The sequence below is a fragment of the Polypterus senegalus genome, chromosome 11 (assembly GCF_016835505.1).
Source record: "Polypterus senegalus isolate Bchr_013 chromosome 11, ASM1683550v1, whole genome shotgun sequence".
Lineage (NCBI taxonomy): Eukaryota > Metazoa > Chordata > Cladistia > Polypteriformes > Polypteridae > Polypterus > Polypterus senegalus.
In genome coordinates this window covers 150,185,878-150,201,459 of record NC_053164.1, presented here as the reverse complement: position 1 = coordinate 150,201,459, position 15,582 = coordinate 150,185,878, and the positions used below count along the sequence as shown (strand labels likewise).

The window sequence follows — 15,582 nt, the reverse complement described above, 5'->3', positions numbered from 1 at the left end:
CTTATATGGGCAGGCACTAAATTACAAACGCCAGCGGCAGCCTGTCTATGAACTTAATTTAAAGTGTAGGTTTACATCGTGCTTTGTTTCCAAAGTAGCAGAACTCATGAATATGGTTGTATATGTCACTCGCTCGCTTCTTATTGTTTCGCTGCCTTCTCAATTATATAATGCATGTTTTCTTCAGCGCTTTTTTGAGGTCTTCCTGGTTTTCTACACATGTGACGGTCAGTTCACGTGATTACGGGAGGCGTGATGATGTCACACGAAACTCCGCCTCACGGCGTTGAAGCTCATCTCCATTACAGTAAATGGAGAAAACTGCTTCCAGTTATGACCATTACGTAGAATTTCGATATAAAACCTGCCCAACTTTTGTAAGGAAGCTGTAAGGAATGAACCTGCCAAATTTCAGCCTTCCACCCACACGGGAAGTTGGAGAATTAGTGGTGAGTGAGTGAGTGAGTGAGTGAGGGCTTTGCCTTTTATTAGTATAGATATATATACACACTAGCAAAATACCCGCGCTTTGCAGCGGAGAAGTAGTATGTTAAAGAATTAATGAATAAGAAAAAGAAACATTTTAATAATAACGTAACATGATTGTCATTGTCATGAGTGTTGCCGTCATATATATATATATATATATATATATGTGTTCACTGGGACTGCCTATTGTAAAGTTTATTACAAGTTTATATCAACAAACCCAGACATTTTTCAGATGGACAAAGCTGATATAGTGTTGAGTGATGGTCTTTGGTCAACTAGCAAACATGAACGTCTGATTTGGGGGGAGGGGTAATAAGTGGGATGCTACAGGGTTATAAAAGCGGGGACTTACCTGGTTTTGAAGAGATGCACACTAGTAACAGTTTTTTGATAATCCTCTATAGATACATACAGACTTACAACAGGACTTTTCTTATTATTCTAAACAATAGCCTCCTTATGGCTAGAAATGTAGTTTGTTAATAAAGAGTGTGTAATACGGCCGGCTTGTCATCCCGGCCAATACCCCCAGGCCGCCAGATGGAGCCCTCCCTGCAGTATGGAGGGGCAAGAGGTAGCTGCAGGGAGGACCGAAGAATTATTTGTGCCCTATAACCCGGAAGTGCGTTATAGGAAGAGTGACAACAGAAGTGACGTGCTTCCGGGGCAGGGCTCGCAAAATCGCTAGCCCGACGTCCCGGGGCTATTGTGTCTTCCAGTCGGGCTACCAAAATCTATCTCAGCCCTGCCCGTCGGGCTATCATAGGAAGGAAAAATATATGGCAATGCTTTTGCATTCTTTCGCAAATGTAGCTGGGTAATTATGTCATTTACGGGCATCGATAAGCCACTGTCAATATGTGAAATATTGAAATCGCGTTTGAATTCGCGCTTGTTTTTACTTTCACTTTGCGAGCGCGAACTGTGTATAGAAAGCGGCAGTACTGATTGGTCAGTGACAGATTAATTGCGCACCAATTCCTCTGACATCGTCTTATCACTCATTGGTTTACTATTCAAAAGTGAGAAGTGAAATCTCCCGCAGCAAGCTTTAAACATGTGATAGAGGTTGATTGCGCAGAGAATTTAAAAAATTGCTGACCGTTGTGTGTGCGTGTGTAAAAATAGATGGATTTACGCAGGTATTTTAGTTCTACTGAGCCAAAGAAGACAGGTCAGGGTGAAGAAGGGACAGCCAAAGAAAAGCCTACCACAAAGCGGAAAAGTTATGACAAATTAGACTATGAGGCAAAAAGAAAGTGCAGCTTTTTGGTTTCATAGACAAAAGAATTTCTGTGGCTGGAATATGACAAACTAAATAACATAATGTTCTGCCGGGTGTGTCGTGAGTTTCCCTCGATTTCTGACTCGACAAGCGCCTTTGTTACTGGGACCAGTAATTTTAGGAAAGACCCTATCAAAACCCATGAGAAATCTCTGCATCACAAGAAATGCATTGGTGCTCAGTCTGCAGTATCTTTCCCAGAACAAACACCAATTGCAAAAACCATACTAAAAATAAACCAAGCACAACAAGAAGTCTTGAAAAAGCTGTTTAGAACAGCGTACTATGTTGCAAAGAGTGAACTACCATTGGCAAAATTTAGCAGTCTTTGCAAACTTCAAAAAGCAAATGGCCTAGATCTTGGTTCCACTTACCTCAATGACCATGCTTGCAGAGAATTTATTGGAGCAATAGCACAAATTTCAAGAGACCAGATTGAAAAGGAAATTCAAGAAAGCAGGTTCTTATCCATTCTTGCAGATGGCAGTACAGACACTGGTATAATAGAACAGGAGTTGGTTCATGTCAGGTATGTGAGAGATAATGGTGACATATCCACATACATGATCAAATGTCAGCCAGTCAAGAGTGCAAATGCTGCAGGTATTTTAGAGGCTATTGATGAAGCAGTGAACACCATGGGTATCAGAGAAGACACATGGAAAAAGAAAGTAGTGTGTGCAAATTTTGATGGTGCTGCAGTGATGATGGGTGAGAAAACAGGAGTAGCTGGGAGACTGAAACAGAGGATACCCCACATCATAACAATCCACTGTGTGGCACACAAGTTAGAGCTAGCCGTGCTGGATAGCGTGAAAGGCTGTGAGTACCTGGTGAAATTTGAAGGTACACTGAAAACCATCTTTAAGATGTACTACTATTCCCCAAAGAAGTGAAGAGAACTGACAGAAATAAGTGAACTGCTAAATGAGAAACTGGCACATTTCAGTGGCCTGAAGAGCACACGGTGGCTTCCAAGCCGGCTGAGATGTCTGAAGGCTGTGGAAAAAAATTACACTCCCACTGTTGTTCATATGGAGAACATGGCAGGAGGAAGTGATGTCAAGTCCGAGGATGCAGCCAAAGCTAAGGGGGTGGTGCAGGAGATGAAGACTGAGAAATTTGTTTGCTTCCTGCATTTCATGTTGGACTACAGTACCATCTTATCCAAGTGCTGTACTGATTTTCAGCATGATAACCTAAACATCACACGAACAAATCAGTTAGTTGAGAGCACCACATCACGCTTACTCAGCCTAAAAACAAAACCAGGAGAATACCAGAAAACCTTGGACACAAAGTTCACAGCGAACGAGGATGGTAGCATTTGCTACTGTGGAACTCAGCTCACAAAAAGTCAGCAACCTGCTAGAAGAGGTGAGGGTACAGACAAAGACACCTTTGGTGCAGAGATTCAGAAGATTATTGACAACTCAGTCAAGTATATGGACAATAGATTTAAAAATCTGCGTGAAAAGCCTCTCTCTTGTTTCAAAGTTTTGACCCTTCCACTCTTCCATACCCCAGAGAAGAGCTGGCAAATTATGGGAATGAAGAGGTGGATTATCTTGTCACACATTTTGCCAGTTTGCTAGATGAGGAAGAGAAAGAGAAAATTCCACAAGAATGGATGGATCTAAAATGTGGCTTGCAGAACACCGGGTAGCAAGGTAGTTGATTGCTTGTACAGAGATCTCCTCTCTGAGAATCCAGAACACCTCTCTCATATCTTGTTGCTGGTGAAATTAATGCTGACACTTAGTCCATCAACAGCCATCTGTGAGAGAGGATTTTCTTGCATGAACCGAGTGAAGACAACACATCGTACCTCTCTACACCCTGAAACACTGAATGACTGCATGCAACTCTCCATTAATGGGGAAACAGTTGAATCTTTTTGCCCTGACAAGTCAATTTGTTTCTGGATGTTTTCTGAAAAAGGTTCAAGACACCTGGATCATAAAACTCCGACAAGAACAAAGAGCAGTGAAATGGAGGCCGATGCACAGGAAGAGAAAGCTGATGGAGGAGATGCTATGCCCTCAACGTCGAGTGGCATTTTCTCATCCGTGACTTCAGTGGAAATTTCAGATTCAGAATCTGACACAGACTGATTCATGTTCTACACAGTTCTTACAAGTTCATAGAAATTTCTGTTCAATTAGAACCAAATATTTGAGTTGATGATTGTAATTTTTATACAGTTGTTGTAATTTGTGTTTTAACAATTTTTTGATTGATATTTTATTTCCTTTACAATATTATACATTAAAAATAATCTTTTTTATTCGGGCTACTTAAATTTATTTTGGGCTACCAAAAACTGAAGAGTGCCTGCCCGAAGGGCTACCAGGGATTTTGAAATTTTGCGAGCCCTGCGGGGTGAAGAAAAGGACTTGTACCTGACCCGGAAGTGATAAAGAATCACATGCACTGGGGATTGGGAACACTTCCGGGTCAGGGTGTATAAAAGGACTGAGGGAGCTCCCAGACGGAGAGCTGAGCTGGGTGGAAGGGTGGCAACGTGTCTGGGAGTGGAGGATTGTTTATTGTGATTGTGTATTTAATGAGTATAGTGGAGTATAGTGGAGGAGAGGGTGCTTTGTGCACTGTGGCATATTAATAAAGTCAACCTTTGGACTTTTTCCTGGTGTCTGGAGTCGTGGACAGGGGTTCAAGAGAGCGATAGCACCCCCTATCTGTCACAAGAGATATTAGTACCTCTCACCTTTTCTAGTTCACACTGGACACACAAAGCATCTTACTTCAATCTCAATTCTAGCTTAAACATTAAGTGTAAAAACAAAGGAACTACATCACAGGTATACTGTACATATCTAGAGTTAGATCAGTGCCAAAAGAGCTTTTAAGGGTGGTAATAGTAAGTCTGAAACAGTTTCAAAAACAAAATGGAAACCTAAATGTAAAAGTAGAGGCTTTTTAAATTTGTGGCAGCCTATTTTTAACAATTCTGTGATATTGATACACATAAAAGAAAACTTGACAAATATATGGTAATTGTTGCTTGTTGCAGGTTTTTCTGCAAGGTTTCAGAACTGTAAATATAACTGAACACCAGGTAAACTGATTTGTGTTTTCTATTAAAGAAGCTTTTTATCATGATGCAGGAGAATGGTGACATGTTGTATGTTGGACAGACATGCAAGTAAGAATTTCACTATACTCTGCACATGTGACAATACTACTACTGACATACTAACCGTATCACCACAGTGAACTGGTTACCCTGTAGTTCACCCAACTTAAGGGGGTGCTTCTGGTAGGAGAAGTTGCCTAGGCGAAAGTTTATCAGGCATTTGTTGAGATGAGCCAACCTCTGAGCACTGATCCTACAAACAGAAAAGTGACAAAGGATAAGCAGATTTTTTTAAGCAAAGGAGGAACACTGGCTTCTTTAATTGTTTTTGAGAAGCTATGATATATCTGTCACTATCACAGACAGATATGAGAGGATATACCTGCTGATTAAAGTATTTCATGTCAGTTGATGAGACAATTACTTTAAGTCTGACATATAACAATACCAAATGATGTGCAAGAGTTCTATCAGCACAATTCTGGTTTATAGTGCTTCGTATCACATGCACAGACACACCTGCAGACGGACCATGCAAAGGCTTCAAGTGTGGTGTTACACCTATCAACATGCTATTGCAAATGTAGCTATTTCTGTTGCTAATAAATAAATAATGATATGTTCTGTCTATCAAAGACAGGCAGAGTGAACAATGCAAAAGTACACAATATCTTAGCTGGAAAAGAAAATTGACAAAGTCAGATGCACTCATAGTGAGATCATTTTTTTGTGCAGCTGTGAAAAGGACATGTAAACATTTATGCAATTATAAAAACTAAGAACAGCAAATGCACATGGGTTGTAAAGTTAAAAATAACAGTAACAGTGCATTTTATTTATATAGCATCTATCCCATGCTCAAAGCGCTTCACACATATTAGAGAACAAAAGGAATAATAGCACAGAAGAGATCAAGTTAGGAACACCAAGTACAAATTAATATGAAACATTAAATACACCAAATAAAAATTGCTGAACTTATCTGTTAATGTTTAAAGTCAAAGTTATTTTTTCACAGTCATGGTATACTAATTTGCCACATAAAACTGCATTCTAAAGTGAAACATTTTGTATACGCTTTAAAACACCTTGTCTGTTTTTAAAGCACACAATGGGGCTAACAGGTAAAGAGGTGAATGAAACTTAAAAACTTACTAAATATATCACTTTTTCAAGCCCCAGTGTTACCAAGTATTGATGTGTGTCTTGAGATTACAGACATATTGCAAAATAGTGTATCCATGTTGTTTTAAGAAGCTAAAACTCTGAATTACTGCAAGTCGTCCTAATTCAGGGTGTTCATAAGAAATTATTTACTTCTTAAGATTTCCTTCATGAGGTAGACATACATAATAAACAAGAACAGTTGTGTCAGATATTTGAAATATTAAAATGTACACTTCAGTTTAAAAGTTTAAAGTCTAAATATTCTTGATTGTATTACAAATTTATTTTCCCAACTAAAGGATCAAAAATAACATATTCGTAATCGTAGACCTTGAAACAGTGCAAAATTATACCCCATGTGCTTACATTGAATTTTAGTATTTTAACCTTCTGGGAGTGGCATTAAGGGGTCACCCTTGTGTTGGCTAATGTGTTAAGTACAACTTCAAATCCTTCTGATCATTTTTTGCCAAAGAAACTTATTAATATATCCTTTATCATAACGGTGTAATTTTCTGCACAAAATATAGTCCAAAAGTAGCCTACAAATTAGGCTTTTTTGGAACTAGAGAACTTAGAACTTTTTTGGAACAAATAGGGGAAACTCCAAAAAGCTCAACGCCTTGCATAACTAGACATCAAGGCAAGTCTAATGGTATACAATATGTGGGGTTTTCATACAAAAATACTGAAGTGATTTCAAAGCATTCATAAATAATTCTTACTAACACAAAAAAGCAAAAAGTGAACCATTGTTATGAGATTATGCCCTTTTAAAAGAAGACATACTGTGTGCATCATTTTGTCAACTACCCTGTTCATATTCCTTTGTGGCAACACTTCATTCTCTGGTCAACTGTCCTTGCTGCAGTATGAAGAACCAGAAGGAGGACCTTGGCCCAAGGGGAATGGGTTTACCTCAAAAAGTCATCACCAAGCATCCAACATTTACATTACTGAATGCTGATGCACTGTTAACAGATGCTTCTGTTCAGTAGTCAAATAGTCAATAATAACTGAAAAAGGCACACTTGTAATCACTTTTATTCTTTCCCTATATGTAAGCTTATGTCTTTATTTCACAAAGATATTGCCTGTTGCAGCTAGATTGATAATGCACTTGTGTGCTTTAGTGAGAGAGATATTGAGCAGGCATGCAGTATGTAATCAAGTGACAAGGACTGAAAACAAAAACATCCATTCATACATCCATCTTCCCAACCTACTTATTCATGCCAGGGTCACGTGGCAGCTGGAACTTTAACCAGCAATCATCACACACAAGGCAACAATAAGTCTTTAGAGTCCTGGTGCTCCCTGTCTTACTATATGGCTGCGAAACATGGATGCGATCCAGTGACCTGAGATGAAGACTGGACTCCTTCAGTACTGTGTCTCTTTGGAGAATCCTTGGGTACTGCTGGTTTGACTTTGTGTTAAATGAGCAGTTGCTCATGGGAGCCCCAAATGAGGCACGTTACCTGCATTGTGAGGGAGTGTCAGTTATGGGACTGTGGCCATGTGGCGTGATTCCCCAAGGGTGATACGGCTCTCAGGATCCTCATTATTGAGGACCCAAGCGGCTGGACCAGGCCAAAGGGACAACCACATAACACTTGGCTGCGGCAGATAGAAGGTCAATTCTGGTGGGTGGAACTGGACCACGTGTCTGCCTTTTGAAATGAATGAATAATAGTGGAAAATACATAGCTAAAATAAATCCATTAATGACCAAGGGATAAAGATAGATTAGGAGTTGTGACCTAAGCAAATGAATGAACAATACAGGGTATAGATCTATATGCTAGCTTTAAGTTGCATAGATACATTAAATTTGTTTTTTCAAAAGTGGAGTAAATTAAGGCCATTATTTTCTTACTTGAGAACTGCAATTTGTTGCACTGTAATGGCTCTTTTGTCTTTCGTTCCCATGTAGGAGAATATGTTTGGCTTCACTCTGTAACAGGGATAGGTAAGACAATCAGTATCAAACTGCATGTCAGATGACAGCAGAAGAAAAGGCAGAGAGGGATCACTGCTTACCGTAGGAATTTAGACAGCAAATTGATGGCTTCCATTGTGTCTTTGTTCTCCTTGTACAGGACACAATGACAAAAACTTCCTCGATTCTTGGGCCATGAATGCTTCCTTGGTGCTTTGAGTTGACAGAGAGGTATAAAACAACAAACTGTATTACTCATCCTGTACCCCACTATACCAGCTTGTGGCTCCCCACACATTGGTGAAGATCTTCTTGGGGCTTAATGCGCTATTGAGCCTGGACATAAACTAAAAGGCAAAATAAACTAGTTATATTGTAGATTTATAAGATCATTATTGTTACCGGCACAGAGTACAGAGGAATTCTTTCCTGCATATGCTAATCAAAATCAACTATCTGGTGCCATGACTATTTTTGCCTAGTATTTGTCACAACAGGTTTTCTTAAAGCACAGGTGTTGTAAAAATATGAGATAAAAAACAAAATTTACCAGCTTATGGTGAAATTTGAAGTATTCTGTTGACTGTAGTAAATTATTATGAAACAGGATACTGTATGTTATAATCAAGTAGGCAAATGAGGAGTGTGCCAAAGCCGACAGTGATGCGTAATATGTGGAAAATAAATCTTTGGAAGTCCATTCTTCTCACAGAATGCAAAAATCTGTACTGCCATTTATACGTGAACAGTTTAATTTGTGTCTCCGAAAATAAGGGAGTCTAAATCAGCAAAAATCCCTAGCTGATTCACTTCATCCTCTAGTTTTAGTTTATAATTATGTGTGTTTATATTACTTATCCTAATAAAACATACACTTTGTAATTATTAATCACAACACATTTTTTCACAAACGTCAAAAGGTGGCGCACTGACATGTTAGATGAATTTGTTTTGGATCAAATGGTGATTCAGAGTTGGAAATTAATCAGCAACCTGATTCTTTATAGTCTAGTTTCTCAGCTGCACAGTCATTTTGCCTACTATTGTATAATATAAAATGTTTCAAAACATTTCAAATGAACAAAAATATGAGACTTTGAGAGAATTATTCTAGATGTACACGGTTTTATTTTATTGGAGATTTAAGGATTCTGGCATCGCTTTGGAATCACAGACACAATACTACAGAGGCTTATTTCAGTGTTTACCAACAGGTTATAGCAAGTTTTATTTTCCAATATTTATCTAAAAATCATTAGATCGCCAAATACACATTACTAGAATCTTACATGGACATTTTCATTACCCTTATCTTGTATATGAAAACACTAGTCATTTTAGACAGTTATCAATTTCTTTGAATGAAACTGCTTCTCCAGGCTCTACTCCAATTTCTTTTCACTTACTGAAATGTTTTTTCATATTTGGACACTTTTCCAAAAAAAGCATAAGGCTTGGCCTCAGTCTTGGTAGTATGTGATTAATTATGAAAGTCATCAGAAATTTACCAACAATGCTCTCACTAGAAGGGTTGAATATTGTCTATAAGTATTACTATAAGTAAGACTGTCAAAAAAGTATACTAGACTTTATGCTTGTGCAAACAGTGCCTGGTTATGCAAGACTAAAATCTCAGAGCCATGTACCACTTGTTATAGTGTTTATATGGTTGTCAAAATTTAGGAAATTGGGGAAAGAGGGCTACTTTAGTATCGGGGAGATGGGATTCTCTATGCCTTAAACTCAAGTTTCAAATCTTAGATGAGGTGATGGGACAACTTGTCTTCAGAGCCACTTATCCCTTACTTAACCAGAACAAGAAAACCTTCCAAGATTGTAACTTGTATATGTCTCAATGGGTTAAGTCTGAGTGCCTGTAAAACTATACACACCCACCTCCATAATCAAAGAACAGAGCAGAGGACGCTTACCTGGTGCAGCACTGACCTCTGTACATCCAGAGAAAAACAGGAAGAGCACAAAAAAGCATTACTGAGAGGTGATCAAGTTGACTAAGAAAGACACACAGGTGGGGTAAGACTTTGGTGTGCACCAACATGCAACAAGTGAATGGTGAAAGGGTTCAACTTTTCTGTGTGTGGGGACTATCTGAGTACCTAAGCACATTTCATGCACCAACAACTACTGCTGCTGATGCACAATGTGCACTTGCAGGGACTATTTACACATGTGTGCCATATAATAGCAGATAGCCTTGGCACAGAAAGGTTAAATATCATAAAAATGAGGGCAGAGTATATATAAGCGTTGATGTCCATGGTTCATGATAGCATGCGCTGGTGGAACAAGCACAAGGCAAGTAACATGAGGCAATACATGTCAAGCTCTCACCCAGAATAAGAACACGGAGAGGTTGCTACAAGGTGAGGTAAATAGCCAGGGCTTCTAGCCAGCCCAGGAGGCAGTCATCAAGAACAGAGGGCTCATCACATATGGCACTATACTACATAATATGCATGCAAGCAATTCTTCTCAGCACTGCCTTACGAGAGACTAAGCTTTGCTTTGTGGACCATTTCTTCATTAGTCCTGATAATGAATGTTCCTATCTCCCAATTCCCTCATACCGCTCCACTGACAAATATCAATCTTACATCACTAAGTTGGTAAGTACATGATCTTCCTGTCATGCCATTACCAACAGAAAGATGGATGCAGAAACTTCAGCATTTCAGAGTCCCGACTGGCATTGCTACATCAGCTTTCAATTTTTTTCAGGCTTTTAAACATCTGGCTTCTAACTTACAATCACATCAAAATAAATCTTAACAGATATTACTTACAAAAAGTGTTTTTCTATAATTTTTTTTGCTTTAATTATTGAGTAAAGTGAGATTCTTCAAGAGATCGGTACCCTCTGTAAATGGAACATTCTTTTATCTTCATGCTTCATGTTGCCTTTAAGGACCTATTAGGCCGGGCTTATACTTCACGCCACGTGACGCATGCTGCAGCGGATGCTCCTGCTATGCAAGCGTTTTACAGTTTATACTTGCATGCGTACTTTATGTAAATCTGGAGGAATCCAGCAAGTGGCAATGTGAGATATTATCACAGTGAGAACAGGTTCAGCTTCTCTGTGTTGTGAATTGCCCGGAACACCCATTAAATTCCGATGACACCTTACCGCAATATCTCTGAAAAGGATGTTTAATGATTAAATCCATCAATCCAAGGATTCCAGCAAGCATTGAGCACGAGGCAGAAACAATCCCTGGATGGGGCCCCACCTCATCGCAAGGTGAATACAAGCACACACATACACTGGAGTAATTTTAGCGGCACCAAATCCCCAAATCTGCATATCTTTGGAAGGAAACCGGAGCACAGTGTGGAAACCCAGCAGGAAAAAATGTAAACTCCAAGCAGAGAATATCAGCGACATGACTCCCTGCAAGACAGCAGTGCTACCGCACCACCACCGTGTCACCCCCATGTGTGTAATTATTAACAGTATTCATTACTTAAAAGAAATTAACAATTTATCTGTAAAATGTAACATACATACTTTAATGCATGTCATCATGAAAATGATATCAAGTATAAATCTTAGGATTCTAAATGTGCAGAGAGTTGGAATATCATACATTTAATGTGTTCTGTTTGGCGATCTATTGCCATTTACCGCTGCTGTCAGGTCCAGAGGAAGCCACAGAAAAAAAAGACAGCACAGAAGACGGTACGTGAGACTTTTAAAATGTATTGTGTCATTACGATCAGGAATATACGATGCTTGACTATAAAAGCACGACGAATGTATTTGTATGTCGGCACTTTGCTTCACCACATCAAACCATTCATCAAACACTGAAGCGCGCACATCGATCTCGTAGGATCCGCAAAGCGGCTTTCTGTCACATGTAGATAGTAAACAGAGACTCTTGACGTCACATTCCAACTTTTATCACATTGCGCCCCCCCGACTATTTGCTGGTTCTACAACTCGCGCACGCGCCGCGTTCATTTCTGAGGACATGCTCAGAGGAAGCGACAAATGAACGCTGGGAACGAGTGGCAGCCATGATGCGGGCGCGTACGCATTCTGAGCGTGAAGTATAAACGAGCCCTTAGATTAAAGCTATACTATGAAACAGCCATCCTGCTAGGAGCAATTTGCACTGCATGTTAGTACCGTCTACTCTGAGCAAGCAATGTGTACCCAAGCAATGCATCTTTAGTTAATTTTGCAGTGTATGACCTCAAGTCAGTTAGTAGCACAATAAAAGTAGAAAGCAAGCCAGTGTGGCAAAGCTCAGAAATAAAAATGAATCTAGCATTTGTATTTCCATTTGTGTGCAGGCAATGATTGCACATTTACTCTTTTAATTTAGAACTATTTGCTGTCTAAAGAGTTAACAATGAATGGCAAAATATAAAGCAATGCTGGAGTGACAGATCTAGTAGGTCCACAATTCGTGTAACCAAAAAGCAATCTATAATACGATCACCACTGCCAGCAAACTTACCTGCTAGAGCTCTCTTCCCTGCAGCGTGATATGCCACAATGTACTTGCCCCCATCTCTCTCCTCGGTCTTGGTCTCAAGCCCCGGAAACAGTGACTTTACAGCTTGATGTAAGAGGGTGCGTTTCTCCTTTGTGTCTTCAATGACCTGAAGTAAAATAACAATCAGATACTCAGACCCAGTGATAAACCTTGATGCTTTGTGTAATAGTTCGGCACAACAGACAAGGGTTCCAAGAGTATGCCAGAAGAACCACTGTAGAAAAGGTACTTCTAACTAAACTGTAAACAGATCAACAACAGGCGCTATGCACTTTTAGATAGATAGATAGAGAAGACTTTATTGTCTGTGCCCCAAAGGGGTCACAGAAATTTCCCTTTTGACACGCTCATTAGACAAACAGACCATAAAAATACAAATATAAGCAAACCATAAAAAAAAAACCCTACTTTAAGCAGCACTGAAAAAGTGAAAGAAAGATCTTGATTATCCATCCATTGTCTGACCTAAGTAATTAATTCAAAATGAGGAGCTAAGGTAGTCACAAGTCCTGGATTGGATATACACACATCGCAGGACACACATTCACCCTCTTGCACTAGAACAATCCAAGCTAGACAGTTAACCTAACAGCTTGCCTTTACAAACTGGATGGAAACTGGAGATCTAAAGTAAACCTGAATAAAAACATAAAATTAGTGTTCTCCTTTTGTTTTCAGTCAGTAGTAACTTACAAATTATTATTCAATTAGTCTCTTCCTATGTATTTTCATTATTCATAAACAAAAACAAATAGATACATTCCTGTATATACCTATAACTATTCAAAATTGCTTTAAGCTAACTAAAGATGATAGCTAAATAGATTTGAAAACAGGAGGTTTTTGTTGATATAGTTTGTAAACATTCTAAAGTTACTGAAATAAATTAACAATCTCTACCTTAGCTGTATGTATGCTTTTTTTCTGGGAAGTGAAGGCATTCCGAAAAGTCCCAATTTTAACTGCAAAAATGGTAATAATGTATATAATGTCTGCATGGAAATTTATTTTTGGTTAGGTATGGTCACAGCAAGAGCCAATCTAAGAAAGTTCTACTTCATCTTAACTTATAGGGGTAAATGATTATACCATAATCTAAGTAACTATGTGAAACTGATATTCTATTCAAATTAGCAGGCACTTTAATATTAACCTTAACCTTCTAAGATTGGCTCTTACATTTCGAGCCCCTAACTGTTTATGCAGAGACAATTACTGTATTTCACTTCAATAATAGCCACAAATTATTCATAAACACAAAATACTGCTTTTATAAATGTAATTTTAACTACAAAACACATATTTAATTTCTTATTTCAAATATTAGTGTTGAAGTGTCTGCTATTTTAAATAGAGTAGCAGTTTCACATCTGTAGTTACTTAGATTATGGTATTTTCTTAACCCCCTATAAGTTAACATGAAAAAGAACTTTCCTAGTTATTCAAGTAAAAACAGAGTGTTAATTAAACTATTTAGGAAATAGTCTCACTGCTAGAACCATATGGACTGTTGGATTAGTTTACAAACAAAACACTGGCATACTGTTTTCTGTCTGTTCTAATCATCTCCTGATCTTTCTAGAACCTTTAATGAACACAAGAACATCTGAAAGTATGACTATATGAACAAATATTGACACAAATTAAACAAGATGAGTGTGCCTCAAACGGAATATTCTGTAAACAAGATTTTTTTTTCTTTGCAATATCAATTTTTTCTCTATTTTTGTGTGGAACATTTTGCTTAGAATTTTACTAAAATTTTTAAGACAAAGATACTTGGATTGTGGAATTATTTGAACACGCATCACATTATTGCCTGAATTGCTCTATGAAGTAAGCAAAAGCTGCAGAACTTTACAAATTTTTCAGAAACACAGCTACAGTCATCATTTGTATGCTTGCTTTTTGTTATTAATGAGCCATCTGAAATTATTTTTAAAGATTTTCTACTAAAATCTGATCCTTATTCTACAGTTTCCCCAAATTATTTTCTGCATTTTCCCCTATATATAAAATACTTTGCTACAGATCCCGGTTTAACAATAAATAAGCAAATATTCACCTCAGTTCTCCTTATAAAAAATGTATCAAATTCAGAGTGAAACAGTCATAGCAGTATTTTAACTTGGAACTCATACCGTGGTTTAATTTCCTGAAAAATTACCGATAAATTATTTATTGATTGCTGTGAAACCAATGTGACCAAATGGTACTCCTCATGAAAAGAAGATAAAAATTAACTGCTATTTCAGACATTAAAAAAAACCCAATACATATAATCTTCATGCTACAAAATTCCATGAAAGTGTCCTTCGGTTACAACTTGAGGGTGACCAAGTCAAGTTGTAAAAATAATTACATTTACAGTAAGAGTGCATTGATAATTCTTCAACAACATATTATAAAAAATTTACAAAAAGCAAAGATGTACACTGCCTCTACAGATTCTCTTGTCACTCATCTCTGTTTCCTGGTTTGGCAGATGGTGAAATTTAACAAATAAAAACCTCTTCTAAAATGAAGCTAAGTGTTTCACTTAGCTTTCACTGAATTCAGTTACAACTAGTTACCCATTGCAACATCCCATGCAGGTTCCAAATATACCTTAATTGAGACACTGCTTTCCTTATTCTTGAACTGCTGTAGCTCCTCAAGGTCTTGCTTCTGCTCCTCTGTCAGAACTTGCGACACATCAATAGGGGCATCCTGCAGACAAAAGGTGACAAAAAATAAGAAATTACAGCCAGGAACATATGCCTTTGGAGGCCTAAAAGTGACCCACCTCTTACTTCAAGAAACCTAGTCCAATCCAGAATTTTATAATTTATTACACATTTCAGGAGGCAGGGACAGCTATTATTATTATTTACAGGCAACTTTCATACTTGATAAACTTCAATTACCTCAGCATCCATTGGAACAGTCAGGTCATCTAGGTGCACCACTGAGCCCTGCTTGCTGATCTCATGTACTACAAAATCAGAGTACCTGCAGGGAGTAGTAAACCACTGATTAGTACTAACCTCAATACCATTAGAAACTGTTTATCATTTTCAATCGCCCCCAAATT

At 38.2% G+C, this 15,582-nt stretch overlaps 1 protein-coding gene across 5 annotated transcripts in view; it reads right to left on the bottom strand.

Moving 5' to 3' along the window:
• Positions 1-15,582, bottom strand: part of pus7 (pseudouridine synthase 7) — an 83,853-nt gene that overhangs the window by 21,448 nt on the left and 46,823 nt on the right. For 3 of the 5 annotated variants that reach the window (XM_039769881.1, XM_039769877.1, XM_039769878.1), the window contains exons 3-9: positions 15,416-15,500; positions 15,117-15,218; positions 12,471-12,615; positions 9,915-9,932; positions 8,085-8,196; positions 7,921-7,998; positions 4,999-5,127 (exon numbers count right to left, since the gene is read on the bottom strand). In XM_039769881.1, coding sequence (XP_039625815.1) covers positions 4,999-5,127; positions 7,921-7,998; positions 8,085-8,196; positions 9,915-9,932; positions 12,471-12,615; positions 15,117-15,218; positions 15,416-15,500 — 669 coding nt within the window. The remainder of the gene's footprint in view (positions 1-4,998; positions 5,128-7,920; positions 7,999-8,084; positions 8,197-9,914; positions 9,933-12,470; positions 12,616-15,116; positions 15,219-15,415; positions 15,501-15,582) is intronic. The other 2 variants (XM_039769879.1, XM_039769880.1) reach the window with 1 other exon arrangement.